At 54.3% G+C, this 15,146-nt stretch overlaps 1 protein-coding gene across 8 annotated transcripts in view; it reads left to right on the top strand.

Moving 5' to 3' along the window:
* ZNF710 (zinc finger protein 710) overlaps window positions 1-13,919 on the top strand; it is a 59,379-nt gene extending 45,460 nt beyond the window's left edge. For 5 of the 8 annotated variants that reach the window (XM_066354617.1, XM_066354614.1, XM_066354613.1 and 2 more), the window contains 3 exons: window positions 3,904-5,395; window positions 8,406-8,597; window positions 9,133-11,017. In XM_066354617.1, coding sequence (XP_066210714.1) covers window positions 3,932-5,395; window positions 8,406-8,597; window positions 9,133-9,525 — 2,049 coding nt within the window. In that variant the 5' untranslated portion in view covers window positions 3,904-3,931 and the 3' untranslated portion in view covers window positions 9,526-11,017. Of the gene's footprint in view, window positions 1-3,903; window positions 5,396-8,405; window positions 8,716-9,132; window positions 11,018-11,258 lie in introns of those variants that run through there. The other 3 variants (XM_066354618.1, XM_066354612.1, XM_066354619.1) reach the window with 3 other exon arrangements.
* Window positions 13,920-15,146: the final 1,227 nt, after the last annotated feature.

Here is a 15,146-nt window from a genome sequence, read left to right as displayed (position 1 = left end):
GACCAGTTCTTGGCCCATTGTAGGTACCCAGGAAATGTGTGCTGAATCACTCATTTGATGGCAGCCTCTGAGCTGCTTGGGGATTCAAAGCCAAGACAAGGGGCTGAGGGGCAGCCCTGTCCTCCCAGCAACAGCCGGACACATGCAAGGCCCTAAGTACAACTGATGGCCGAGTGGTTGGTGACATCCCAAAGATGGGTTGGCAGAAGCCCCTGAGGCTTCCTATGTCTTCAGCTGGTTTTTGAGAAGATGTTGTTGGTGGGAGTTAGTCAAGAATCCTGTTGGTTCTTCCTTCAAAATGGTTCCTGTCCCACCAGCCCCAAGCCCTGAATGCCTTCCACCAGAGTTCTGCCCCACTGTCTCTGTGTCTCTGTCCAGGGACGCTGGTCACCTGGCTCTCCCCTGCTGTCAGAGCAGGGATGTCTGGAGGAGTTTCAGTGAAGAGAAAAGGAGTTTCTAAAGGAGCATGGGGTGAGAGGGGGTGCTGTCACATCCTGGGGAGGGGATCCCATGACTATCAGGAAGGCCAAGGATTAACCCACCTTCACGGGTCCAAGAAGCCTCTTGTACCCAAATTTACAGATGAGGAAACTGAGACCCTGATGGGTCAGGCGACCTGTCCAGGGTCACACAGCAAGTCAGTCATTAATTCATTTGACAATTGTGTCAGTGTTTACAGCAGCATATGAAGTAGCAGCGAGTCCCTGCCTGGGTCCGGGAGGCTTTCTGCTGGGCCTCCACCCTGGACTCTGGCTCCTCCCCAGGGCTGGCCTGGCCCTCATGCCCAGGAAGGGGGGTGATGCGGAGCCCTGAGAAATAGGGCAGCCTTGGGCCTCTAGTGTCACCACACTGTTTCCTCTCTTCTCCACTCTCCCCTTCCCCTCCCCCCTCTGCTTTTGTTTCTTAGCCTCCACAGCCTCTTTCTCTCTCTCTTTCTCTCCCTCCCTCCCCCTTCCTCTGCTGTGGCCTCCCTCCCCCCACTCCCAGTGCAAGTCTTTTAAACTACAACCAGGCAGCTCTTCCAGTCCCTCTATTTCCCTGCTTCTGCTATTTCCTTTCTCTGCCCCCTGGGGACCTCCAGTGCACTGGTAGGAGGCCAAGCTGCGTCCCCTGGATACCCGTCATCCTACAGTCAAGGGACAGCCTGAGCTCCTCTTGCCCTTGGACACCGTACAGAGCTTTTGTCTGAGCCCGCAGCTCCAGGGGTGGAAAGAGGCTGTGCCCTGAGAAGGGCGGGGCGGCGAGGGGGCCTCGGGCAAAGGCAAGTGGCCCACCCTGGCACACAGGTGGTGAGAACCTGGCAGGCTCGCCTCCTGCCCTAGGCAGCCCTGTGCCAAGGCCTGAAACAGGAGGGTGGTATAGCCTGTGAGAAAAAGCCCCAAAAGATGGCCCAGGAGGAGGAGGAAGAATGACATCAGGGCTGTAGAGGCCCTAGCTTCCTGCTAGTCATTTCCATGTGTGACAGACAGAACACGCATTCGAAATGCAGGCAAATTAGATTCCCTCTGCCTTCTTTCTCTTGGCTTCTGTCTCAACAGAGTCGTTCCTACACACACGCGCGCACACACACACACACACATGCGTGCGCAGCTGCTCCAGTGAGCAGGGCAGCGTGGACACAGGCGTTCCTGCTGGCCTCTCACAACCTGACCGGAGCAGGAGAGCACCTGGGAGCGGAGGCGGGGCTCAGAGCCGGGACGTGACCTCTCCCGGGTTGCACAGACGATGGGCCAGGCCGTGGAGCCGGACAAGCCTGGTACAGACCCCACTCTGCCTGCACCGATGGGGCCCTCGGGAGCATGTTACTGGGCCCCTGATCCCTGAGCTGTGAAATGGGATACACACTTTCTCCCCCCACCACCAAAGGTTGTTTTATTATTAAATGGCTCGCCTAGCATGAGCACCCAATAATGGAAAGCTAGCTCTTCCACTGGTGTTTATGGTTGGTTGTTGGCACCTCTGTGTTCTACCCACGCCCCACTTGGGCATGAATCCCTCAAGAGCAAGGCCTCTGGGCAGGTCCCCTTTGACACCCAGGTACAGGCTCATAACCCAGAAATACCTTTAATCCTCAGCCCTAAAGTCACCACTACCTGCCTGTCCCGTCTGACCCCTTCCACAAGAGCCCCACTTTAAGCTTAATAGTTTTAGTCTTTAGTGTCAGTTTCAAGGAGGCCAAATTCCTGTCGGGGTGTTTTTATTTTTAGCTGGCTTCAGGAAGGGGAGGCTCCAGTGGCCTGTGGGGGGAAGGAGACAGCAGGCCAGAGCCTGTTTCCTGAGGAAGGGCCGCTTCTGGGCCATGCGCCAACTGTGGCCCTAGGAGGGGAGCAGGCGAGGCAGGCAGGAGCCACCCCAATAACGTCCTTCTCTTCTCTGTGGACTGCGTCGGACGTGCCAGGCTTTGAGCTGGGAGTGGAGGGCTTGATCATGAGTCTCCAGCTCAGGCCACTGAGGAGGCCCTCCCACATCCCGGCATGCCCCCTGCGCCCCCAGAGGCCTGGAGAGTCTGGGATAGGGCACTAGGAGGCGGTGGGGAGGACAGCGAAGCCCCAGGAACAGGTAGAATTTGAAAGACACTTGGGAGCTAGTGGGAGGAGCCAGGAGCTCAGCAGGGCTGTGCTACATAGCTCTGGTGGGGCTGGTCCTCCTGGGAAGGTAGGACGGCCATGCGCTCAGGGTTAGAACCTGGATAGGTGGACACATTGGCTTTCTTTCTCTTTTTTTTTTTTTTTTTTTTTTTGTGACAGAGACAGAGAGAGATAGAGAGAGGAACAGACAGACAGGAAGGGAGAGAGACGAGAAGCATCAACTCTTCGTTGCCACCTTAGTTGTTCATTGATTGCTTTCTCATATGTGCCTTGACCAGGAGGCTACAGCAGACCGAGTGACCCCTTGCTCAAGCTGGCGACCTCGGGGTTTCAAACCCGGGTCCTCAGCTAGAGGGTCTAGTCCGACGCTCTATCCACTGCACCACCACCTGGTCAGGCGACACATTGGCTTTTTAAAGTACTCAGATCAGAGAATGTGGTTGTGACGCTGGGAGCCAATGCCTTCATTTCAGGCACTTGTCTCAAACATGTTAGCCTTTGCTGAGCCCTCTTTCAAATAGGATTTCACTTGGAATTCCAGTGTGCAAATCGGGTGGGGAGGAGCAGCTCTATTTTTAATTGGCATACCTTTAGCTACTTAAACGTGTAATATTTAGCTAATCAAGAATCGTGACCTGTGAGGGACACACATTCTTAACATCAGGGGTGATTGGTGGGAGCTGCTGTCTGAGGGTCGGCCTTGGCACCTAATTTATTTTTGTGTGTTGCCTTGTTTTTTCTCCAATATATATTCTTTGCAAAACCAAAACACCTCATTCATATGGACAAGACATTACAAATGGTGACAGTTGTTTAACACCTCACTGTAGTCTCAAGGTCTGTGCAAAATTAATCACCTTAGCAACAAAGTCAGTGGGGCCACTGAATGTGTTGGAATGAGCTGTACTGTGTATACATTTGAGTAAATGGGTTTTCTAAAATTGGCTTTTAAAAATAGAAGAATCTTTCATTTTTGTGATATTTTTAATCGGATATTTAAGGAGCTCCTGAAGGATGTGCAGAACACAATTTGAGAACGGCTGAGGAAATCCAACCTCCCTGTTTTACAGATGGGAAGACTGAGGCCAGCAAAGTGACAGGGAGAAAGAGGAGATGGGTAGATAGATACACAGAGCGTGTTGCTGCTCCCTGCAATTATTTATGTGTGTCCTGTTCCTAAGGCAGGGGTAAAAAGACATCAGAGACCAACACACCCCAAAGTAGCCGCTCCCCTGCTGACTGTGTGTGACTGTGTGTGTGTGTGAGATCTGTCTGTGCAGCAGTACTGATGTTCCCTTCTCTCCTGCCCCCGCAGCGATGCCCTCCTAGCCAGCCGCCGAGGGATGGAGGGCTTCATGGACTCAGGGACACAGACGGACGCCGTGGTGGTGCTGTCCTTGGCTCAGGCTGCCGTGCTGGGCCTGGTCTCGGAAAATGAGCTCTTTGGAGCCACTATAAGCGCTGAAGCCTTCTACCCGGACCTGGGACCCGAGCTATCCGGGGCTTCCATGGGGGAGCCCGGACCCCCGGGCCCTGATGTCTACCAGCTGGCCTGCAACGGGCGGGCCCTGGAAGAGCCAGTAGAGGAAGAGGTGCTAGAGGTGGAGGCGGCCTTCGAGAAGCACACCCGGCGGAAGACACGGCCGCCTGTGCGGCTGGTGCCCAAGGTTAAATTTGAGAAGGTAGAAGAGGAAGAGGAGGAACAGGAAGTCTACGAGGTGTCTGTGCCCGGCAATGACAAGGATACAGGCCCAGCAGAGGCCCCAGCCGAGGTGGCCAGTGGTGGCTGCGAGTCCCTGGTGCAGAGCAGCGCCGTCAAGATGATCGACCTCAGCGCCTTCAGCCGCAAGCCCCGGACACTGCGGCCCCTGCCCCGAGCCCCACGGCCAGAGCTGGACATGGCCCCGTACGACCCTCACTTTCCGGACCTGGCTCGGGATGGCTTCCCAGAGCCCAGCATGGCACTGCCGGGGCCTGAGCCTTTGCCCACAGATTGTGGTTTTGAGCCACCCCACATGGCCCCACTGAGTGACCCCGAGGCCCCCACCATGGAGTCCCCAGAACCCGTGAAGCCAGAGCAGGGCTTCGTGTGGCAGGAGGCAAGCGAGTTCGAGGCAGACACGGCTGGCTCCACGGTGGAGCGCCACAAGAAGGCCCAGCTGGACCGGCTAGACATCAATGTGCAGATCGACGACTCCTACCTGGTGGAGGCGGGCGACCGCCAGAAACGCTGGCAATGCCGCATGTGCGAGAAGTCCTACACGTCCAAGTACAACCTGGTGACACACATCCTGGGCCACAATGGCATCAAGCCACACTCGTGCCCGCACTGCAGCAAGCTCTTCAAGCAGCCCAGCCACCTGCAGACGCACCTGCTGACACACCAGGGCACCCGGCCCCACAAGTGCCAGGTGTGCCACAAGGCCTTTACGCAGACCAGCCACCTCAAGCGCCACATGCTGCTGCACTCAGAGGTCAAGCCCTATAGCTGCCACTTCTGCGGCCGTGGTTTCGCCTACCCCAGCGAGCTCAAGGCCCACGAGGTGAAGCACGAGAGCGGCCGCTGCCACGTCTGTGTCGAGTGCGGCCTGGACTTCTCCACCCTGACCCAGCTCAAGCGCCACCTGGCCTCCCACCAGGGCCCCACCCTGTACCAGTGCCTCGAGTGCGACAAGTCCTTCCACTACCGCAGCCAGCTGCAGAACCACATGCTCAAGCACCAGAACGTGCGGCCCTTCGTGTGCACCGAGTGCGGCATGGAGTTCAGCCAGATCCACCACCTCAAGCAGCATTCGCTCACCCACAAGGTACGGCCGCTGCCCTGTGCCTCCCGCCAGCTGCCCCAGGGGCTTCCCAACTTACTGGATGGGGTCATTCAGGTCGTTAATATAGATGAACAGTAATGACATTTATTCTTATTTTTATAATTACATACTTAGAAAAAAATATACGATTGAAATGAGTTGTCTTTTAAATAGTAAAACCTGACTTATTAAAAAAGGTTTTTTTGAATGAAATGTTTGAGGTGCCTGACCTGTGGTGGCGCAGTGGATAAAGCGTTGACCTGGAATGCTGAGGTCACTGGTTCAAAACCCTGGGCTTGCCCGGTCAAGGCACATACAAGAAGCAATTACTATGAGTTGATGCTACCTGCTCAAGCCCACCCACCCCTTCTCTCTATATAAAATATAAATAAAAATAAATCAATAAATAAAATTCTAAAATAATGTTTGAGGAGCCCCCAGCAGGACCCAAGGAACACAGTTGGAGCAGCCTACCCTCCCTGCTTTATGGATGGGAGAGGCGAGGCCAGGATGCTGCAGGCAGACAGACCAGACGGTCAGGGGTACAGATGGGTTCCTTTGCTCCATGTAAGAAAACCTGTGACTTCCCTTTAGGAAAAAACTAAATATATTTCATTTGAAAGGGAACAGATTAAGGAAAAATATTTGTTATACAAAAGTAGAGTTGGTTCTAGAATACAGCTAAACTGGCAAAGTGGTTTGTGGAGAGGGAAGATAGAGAAATACTGGTCTTACCCACTGTGCCTTTGGACATAACCTTGACCACTTTCCTCCCACCTTCTTCTCCCCCGCCCCTTCAGTCTGATAGCCACCCTGCCTCTCAGCCAGCATTGCCTACTTTGAGAGGCCCTATGTCCAGGCAGGTGGAATGAGGCCTCTCGGGTCCCACAGTCCCACTTGGCCTGCCCCATGGCATGGTTTCCACCCCAAAACCAAACAGCTGCACACTTTGAAGCTGATGTGCGTAGAGGTCTTTGTATTGGTGGCCTGAGAGTTGCTCCAGGTCGAGCTTAGTGTCCTTGTCTCTCACAGTGGACACTAAAGGGGATGTCCAGCCTACCAGGCCAAGAACCCACCTCTCCCACCCCTGGAAATTCTTCTGTGAGAGCAAAAATTATTTGTAGGCCTCAGTGCAGATGCTCCCAGTCCGTTGGTGAAGCTGCCAAGAGTATAACGTTAAGAAGGATTCTGAAGCCAAATCTGGGTTCAGCTATAAACCTGGAACGCGCCTGAAGTAAAAACCAGATGACTATTAGTGTCTGCGGTGGATGAGAGTGAAGATAAGTTCATGGACCATCTCTCTCCTATACAGAAAGTCCCCACCTGTCTGCAGAGTGTTAAAAAATAAATAATGCAGTGAAGAAAAGCTGAAAGCAAAAATCAAAGGCTAATACAATTGGAAACATGATGAGAAGAATCTCATCCGTTTAAATCAGCAATGTGCACAGCCCTTGCAGACTAAGCTCCCAAAGGGTAGAGCCCCCTGGTGGTCAGTCACATCTTCCACTTCTCCAGCAAGCATGTAAGACAAGAGACACACCCTGCCTAAGAGAAACAGACACAGGAACCATTCAATTATAATACGAAACTTTGTATGGAACAGCAATCGGGATAGCAGCTGTGACCACAGAAATGTCTATCCTGCTGGGATTCTACTCAGTCACTGTAGTTCTAGCAAAGGGAGCAGCTCCCAAGTTGTGTCCTAATATTTCTCCCCAGACAATGAAGTGGATGCCTGTGCCCCCAGTACCCTGTCCTACTCTGAGGCCACCTCCAGACCAGGAAAATCATGTTGCCAGTCCAAACCAGAGGGTTTTCCCTGGAGTCTTTGTCTCCTGGCACCGAGTGTCCCAAACCCCATCAATGATAAGAATTACCATGGGACCCTGTTGAGACAAAAAAAAATCCCACTGAATGGGAACCTCCAGGGAGCAATCTGAGCAGCTGTTCGTTCAGTAAGAATTACCTGTGGTCCTTTCCACCAGGGACGCTTGGAAAACTCTCTCCCGCGGGTCATTGATGGGCTCCACGAGTTTGAGGAGTCTAAATTCTGCACAGACCCGAGTGTCATTTTTCCTGAGGTGTCCATACCTTTAATCATATTCTCAAAAGGGTCTGTGAACTGAAAAGACCACTGAGAGATGCCATAAGGGGAAAAACACGTGCCCGTCCTGGATCTGAGGGAATAATCCACAGCTGCCAGGCTAAGGCTGTGTCTTCTTGGCCACACAGGCCCCTGATGCCCAGTGTGATGCTGGTGCTTGGTAAATGGTTGCTGATGAGTGAATGAACTAAAACATTTGCCAGGTAAACAGGAGAAAGCGGGTGTATAGATGAGAACAATAAGGCCCAGCCGATCGTTGCCCAATACTAGAAGGCTTCCTGGAGTAAGTGGCCCTGCCCCGGCATTATCCCAGGGGTTTTTTTTTTTTTTTCCCTTTTTTTTTTTTTTTTTGTATTTCTCTGAAGTTGGAAACAGGGAGGCAGTCAGACAGACTCCTGCATGCGCCCAACCGGGATCCATCCGGCACACCCACCAGGGGGCTTGCTAGAGAAGTGGAAGATGTGACTGACCACCAGGGGGCTCTACCCTTGGGGCGTTGCTCTGCCGCAATCAGAGCCATTCCAGTGCCTGAGGCAGAGGCCACAGAGCCATCCTCAGCACCCGGGCAATCGGGCAATCGCTGCTCCAATGGAGCATTGGCTGTGGGAGGAGAAGAGAGAGACAGAGAGGAAGGAGAAGGGGAGGGGTGGAGAAGCAGATGGGCGCTTCTCCTGTGTGCCCTGGCCAGAAATCGAACCCGGGACTCCTGCACGCCAGGTCGACGCTCTACCACTGAGCCAACCAGCCAGGGCCTATCCCAGTGGTTTTAAACAAGCAGTACCTGTTTGGAACACCCCCACGAAATCATTTCCCAGACGCTGTAGACACTCTGAGCCTCTGGGCCACACACATACACATCCAGAGGCTCTGCCCATTGTGTGGCCCTGACCATTGCCCCCAAACCCACAGGGCGTGAAGGAGTTCAAGTGCGAGGTGTGTGGCCGAGAGTTCACGCTACAGGCAAACATGAAGCGGCATATGCTGATCCATACCAGCGTCCGGCCCTACCAGTGCCACATCTGCTTCAAGACCTTCGTGCAGAAGCAGACTCTCAAGACCCACATGATTGTACACTCGCCGGTGAAGCCATTCAAGTGTAAGGTACCCAGCCATCAGGCCCCAAGGCAGGACTGTGCCCGGGGGGCCTGGGGTCAGCATGACTACAGCAGCTGAAGCCCACTGAGATGTGGCCTGGCCAGTGCGGGCAAGTCTGCATGCAGTGCGTACCATTGGTACTGGTAGGGTGGAACTGCCTGGGCGTTGGAGAGCTGGAGTGGGCGGTGGGGGGTTTGGATCCTACAAGCTGATTAAGTTGCACTTTTAGAGAGCTGGGGAGGGCGTGAAGGTGATGGTGCAGCCACAGGGAGAGCTGAGGCCAGGGACTCAGTGCAGTCAGAGATCCGAGCCCTGGGTTTCTGACCACTCCAGCTCAGGAAACATGGGGCAGACCCACAGGACGTGACCAACGAGGAGGCTTAGTTCTCTGCCTCTTGGGCCTCTGGGGTCACACAGGAAAGAACAAAATGAGTGCTGTCCATAGTGAGTGGGACTGCAGCCCAGCCGTGGAGGTGGGAGGGGGCCGGGATTCTGGACAGCAGGCTCCCTGTAGGCTGACGGTGCCAGTGCTGTGTTCCAGGTGTGCGGGAAGTCCTTCAACCGCATGTACAACCTGCTGGGCCACATGCACCTGCACGCGGGCAGCAAGCCCTTCAAGTGCCCCTACTGTTCCAGCAAGTTTAACCTCAAGGGCAACCTGAGCCGGCACATGAAGGTCAAGCATGGCGTCATGGACATCGGCCTGGACAGCCAAGGTGGGTGGGCCACGCACAGTGGACGGAGCAGAAGTGGTACCCTCATGGCACACACAGGAGCCTCCTGTCCAGTTAGAGGAGGTGGGAGGCTGGCCAGGCCTGAGACCTCATTGGGGTGGGCTCAGGTCTGGAGAGGGGGCACCCTGGAGGGCCATCATGGGGATGATGGGATGTTTATGTATTCTTCAAAAGATTTAAGTGGGCTCACGTCAATATAATAAAAATAATAACATGTATTGAGTGCTAATTGTGTGCCAGGCCTTTATTAACTCATGTGACCCTCACAGTGGGGTTGGCTCTGTTATTATCGCCGTTTTATAATAAAATGTGGAAACTCAAGGACGGAGAAGTTAGGTAACTCATGCAAAATCACAACACACAAGAGATGAAAGACACTTTATCTCAGTAGTGAGAGATGACGTAAAATAAAAGGATGGGAAAGAAGGCATCAAATGGGAAAATGGCAACTGGAAAGATGAGAGAGAGCCAGGTGAGCTCACAACTCCACGTGTACCACGGGAGGCCTGTAGGCGTGAGGGGAGCTCTGAGCTTCCCAGTAGCCAAGGCAAGGAGTGTGACTGTCCTCATGGCCACAAGAGGCTGCCAGTGCCTGCCAGGCAATAGACTTCCTCGTTTACATCCAGTGGGAGAGTAAAAGCCTGCTCCCCTTTGCTCTATGAAACCAACAAGAACATTCTAAGAACTCACAAGCCAGCCTTTTCTCATGATTCACTGACCAGAAGTGGACCCGAGCTTATTCCTAAGCCACTCGTTGGGATTTCCCCTTAGACCAGTATTCTCAATAGAGGGGTGAGTTTGCCCCAGTGGACATTTGGGTTGGTTGTCACAACTAGGGTGATGCTGCTACTACTAGCATCTAGCTGATAGAGGCCCGGGATGCTTCTAAACATCCTACAGTGCACTGGACAGTCCCCACAAAAAGTCGTTATGGCCCCAAATGTTAATAAGGCCAGCTGCCTTAGCCTCATCAGGGCTACCCTGCTCTGGGATCCGTTTCTCCCTAAAACACATTACACGCCCCCAGGTGAATGGGGGCAGAAGGCACACTGGGTCTTTCCCCAGCCCCTGGTGGCCATCCTCCTAGTCCCCAGAGCATCTCCCGGGCCCTCTCCCTCTGTGACTCACAGAGGGCAGCCCAGGCCTCCCATGTGGCGTTTTCTATCTGGCTCTTGTTCCATCAGTAACAGAATTATAAGATTTCGATTTGATAAAATGACAGGAGGCCTCTTAAAGAGTTTTTGCCTCGTCCTCAGTGTTGGCCTCCCTTGGGTGTTTGTTTGTCCTTGGAGTGCAAGGACCAGGAAGACCACCGGGTAGAACTGGCTTCAGGCACGAATGCTGCAGGTCAGAGGAGCAAGAGATCGGCTCCCCTGGCCAGTTGAGGCAGAGCAGCACAGTGGATGGGAAAAACAGCCCGTGCTGGGTGCCCTTTGGCAAGCTAAGCAACCTCTGTGAGCTTTCTTTTGCTCTCCTAACTGGGGTTGCAATTAATATTCATGAGCTGGTGCATGTGCAGTGCCTGGCATGCAGTAGGTGCTAACTGAGGGTGACGCAGAAACGGAATACACAGTGCTGCAGGCTTCCATATGGCAGAGGGGACCAGTGAGAAACATGGCAGAGAATAAATAAGTTTAGTAACTTAGGAGGGGACAATAGAGGCAGGACCAAAACAGGTCAAGGCTGGGACACACACACACACACACACACACACACACGTGCAGGTCTTAGGGCTCAGGTCTGGTGACCCACTGGAGTAGCCACAAAGTCTGCAACCTCCCCAGGTGGGAAGGATGAGAGGCGGCTACAAATTCTGTGGAAGCAATGCCTGTGAACTTCTTTGTTTAGCAAGGTAATCCACTTCCTGTGGGGGGGAGACAGCCTCCTCCCAGGAGAGCTGCCATCCGGGCCTAACTGTGCCCCTCTCTTGCAGACCCCATGATGGAGCTGACGGGCACCGACCCCTCTGAGCTTGATAGCCAGCAGGAGATGGAGGACTTCGAGGAGAATGCCTACGCCTATGCCAGTGTGGATAGCAGCGCAGAGGCCAGCGTCCTCACCGAGCAGGCCATGAAAGAGATGGCCTACTACAATGTGCTATAGCACAAGCTAGGCCGCCCAGGACAGGCTGAGGAGGGCCTGGAGCGTAGGGGTGAGACCCGTGGGCTGCAGGCGGTGCCTCCTGCAGCTGAGAAACAAGCTACTGCCCCACTGTCCTGAGCCCTCCTCTCCCACTTGAGTCATTTGCACCACTAGGGACTTTTAGACCAAATGGACTGTACCTCTGGCCTCAGCTGTGAACCAGGCCCAGGCCCCAGGCATTCCAGGGAGAGAAGGGTAACACGGAGGCCCAGGTCTGCATCTCCTCGGCCTGCTGCTGTGGAAGGATGGGGAATTGCTGATGGGGGCCATTTAGGGACAGGTCACAAGGGCACAGGTTCTCAGGTGTCTCCAGGCCCAGCAGAGCTGGGGCAACCAGTGTGGGCAGGGCCATCCTGGTGGCACCTCAGGGGTCCTGACACTGGAAGAAGAGATCCGCTTGAGCCAGGCCTGGACCAACCCCTGCCTCTAGGGATGTTAGCTCCTATGCTGATCAGCACTGCCCACTCCCCACCCACTGGCCCCAGGCTGGGAAAAAAAGCCCAGGCTCCAGAGCTGTCTTCCCCACCCTGTCCCTGGACAGCCAGGCAGGACCTCTGCCTTCTACCTCCTGGTGCCTCGTGCTCTCCTGGAGCCAGGTGTGCATGTGGCCCCCGACCTGGCTGGCAGAAAAGCAGGGTGCAGCCCCGCCCCCCCACAAACCCCCAGAAGGTCCCCATTTTACAGCCAGCCCTAAGGTGGATTTCAACCGACATCATCCAGTTCTGTCTTGAGCTGGGGCACCACGCCAGGGTCCCCAACATGAATAAAGCTGGGACATGCCTTGCATCAGGCGCATGCTAACAAAGACAGATGGAGGCCGGTGATCAAGGGGGCAGGGAACAGTAAAGAGATCACTGGGACCGAAGGGAGCTGTCCTCAGAGGAGGCCAAGGACCACTGGTGTGTGTGTGTGTGTGGTGGGGGGAGCTGGAGTACTTTTCTTATTTAGGGTATAACAAATATCCCTTTTGAGGACAGGGACAGGCAAGAGTCAGCAGGTTCCCGGGAAGAGCAACATTTAAAAAGGAAAATGAAGACCATAGAGATTTCTTTTTTTTTTTAAAGCAAATGGGGGTATTTGGAAGGTAATTTATTATTACTGTTTTTTTCCCTTTCCAACTCTGTGTCGCCTGTCATCTTTTCTGATGGAGATCATTTTCTTTTTCCCAACGGAAGCTTTCTCGTGTGCTGTGTGCTTTGTGCTCCCCCAAGCGGAGCAGCCTGGCCAGGCGGGGCTCGGGCTGGGAGGTGCAGCAGCTGGCAGGAAGCCTCAGGAGGCAGCGGGGCAGGCCCTCCACCCCCGGCCCAGCCCCTCGCCCGTGGTTTGCTCTGCATCTCCTGCCAGAGGCCAGAGCTGCTGACTGCCCAGCCCAGCCCATTCCCTCACTGGCCAGCTCTCATCGCCTCTGTCCCCTTGCCGGCTCCTGCCCCGGAACTGAAGGCTGCAGGTTCGGAGCATGGAAATAGCACATTCAGGAACACTGGGCACCCACACTCCTGCCCACTGGCCTCCTGGGGCCTCAGTGGGGAGGGGCCGGCAGGGCTGTCCCCAAAGGCACAGAAGGAGGTAAAGCCACCAACTCCAGCCCAGAAACCAGGTGGAGGGAAAACAGCTGGGGGTGGTGGGAACCACTTTGAAATACAGCCCCCCCCCCCCAAGGCTGTACCCTTAGTGAAGGACCAAGCCAGGCCTCGGTGGCTGTGATCAGGACTGAGGGGAGGACAAGGTGGCCTTGGGATCAGGCAGCCAAGTGCTCCTTCCTTCTCTGCTCCAGTTCATACTGAGCAGCAAATGAGAGGGGGCTGGAGTCCATGGCAGCCTCTCCCCAGGTGTGGTTCTCCAGACCCCGAGGCCCCCCAGTCTCCTAGGTGCCCTCCATGATGACCCTCAGGTGGCAGTGACCCCGTCACTGTAGAAGACATTTTCTCCTGCTGAGCAGAAGCATCATTCCCCGGCAAACTACCTCTTCCCACAACGTCTTTCTCCCCTGGTACCAAAAAGAACCCTGTACCTCCTCCTCTCTCCTGCCAGTGCAGTGGCCTTGGTCTTGGAAACCCAAGGGAGAAGGTCTGGGCCCCAGGGAGGGGCTCTCCTTTCCTCCCCCAGCCCCGCCATCAGCACCAGCCCTCTGCGAGGTTCGATACTTGAACGCCCTTGCCCTGTGCCTTGGACCTAGGCAAAGCTAAGAGAAGGGGACAGCACAACTCAATTTGAGCTGGGGGTGTCTTGGCAAGGCTCCTGTCCTCACCCCTCACCCCCAACCTTTGCAAAAGAGGTGTACGGCCTCTCGGGTGACTTGGAAACTCCTGGATGAATTTCATTCTAACTTATTTTGACGTGTATACAAACCAACTGTTTAGAAATTCCACTTGTGCAAAGCCCTACTGTGTTTTTATGTTCCTGTTTAAAAAAGTTTACTTAGCAATAATTATAAATAAATGAATATTCTTTAGCGAGGCGACTGCGAGTGCTTCTTCCCATGATTCTTGGGGACCTGGTCTACACCCCTTCCCAGGAAGGAACTCCCAACAAAGCTGCATAGCCCTACCCATTGCTGTCCAGGGGTCCGGAGAAGATCCCGACCATCCTTTGCACTTGAGTGGCCCCCTGCAGGGTCAGATGCCTACAGAGAGCTGCTCTAAGCCCAAGAGGGGGATGAGCCAACACCCCCCAATGTCCACCCCTTACAGAGAAAAGCCACTTCCCACTCCTCACCCACCTCCAGGGCACCGGGACAGAAACCAGCTCACCCTGCCAGACTGGGCTTCAGAGACTGTGAATTCTGGGGAGCTGCCAGGCCTTGGCTACTGATGGGCAAGAAGGGGCTGGAACCTTAACTTCCCCACCACGATCTGGGCCTAGCAGCCTCAGCACCCCAGCTTCCCACAGCCCTGGGAGCTCAAGGCGATGACTAGGGAAGAGTGGCCCTTTGGACAGGATAGGGGGCCAATGTGGTTGGGCAACTAGAGCCCATCTCCAAGCCACCAAGGTTACCTACTGTTGGATTTCAGGAGCAAAGAGTCCCTCCAAAATTTGGGAAATGGACTTAGGGTTGCCAAGTATTTATTTTATCAAGTGAATATGATACAACCCTTCTCCAGGATATTTTAACACCAAAAGTAAGGATAGCCCGGAAATTGGATCTATTTAACTTTATAACCTTACTTTTCTAGTTGTGCTAAAAAATGGAGATGAACCCAAGCCTGGGACCCATTGTCCTGGACTACCGGGCCCTGTTCACACTCCCAGCTCCCATCCCCAGGCAGCTGTGAGTGGAGCACCAAGGACAGCTGCTGAGTGGAGCCTGTTTTAAGTACTGAGAAAAGGGCCAAGAGGCCTGGACATGTTCAGGTTAAAACCAGCACAGAAAGAAATAAAAATATAATCTGAATCTATAAAGAAGTGATAACCCCAAAATGATATCGGAAATGTGCTAGGACATTCCAGGGAGCCCATAGGTCTGTGACCACAGAGTCACAGTGGCTACTCCAGTGGCTCCTATAGAATGCTACCTGGTCCACTCCCCGGATGGTGGCCCCTGATTGGGTGGAGTCTGGGACGGAGACCTGTTGTGTCCTGAGGTGCTACAGTCTGTCCCTGGAGGAGCTCCCCAGCCCTTTGATGGCCTCTGCCTCCAGGCCCCAGCTGCTTCCTTCCCCTGAGGGACAAACACAGCAGA

The sequence above is a fragment of the Saccopteryx leptura genome, chromosome 13 (assembly GCF_036850995.1).
Source record: "Saccopteryx leptura isolate mSacLep1 chromosome 13, mSacLep1_pri_phased_curated, whole genome shotgun sequence".
NCBI lineage: Eukaryota > Metazoa > Chordata > Mammalia > Chiroptera > Emballonuridae > Saccopteryx > Saccopteryx leptura.
The sequence above is the reverse complement of the archived record's forward strand: the minus strand, read 5'-3'. Positions and strand labels throughout refer to the sequence as shown.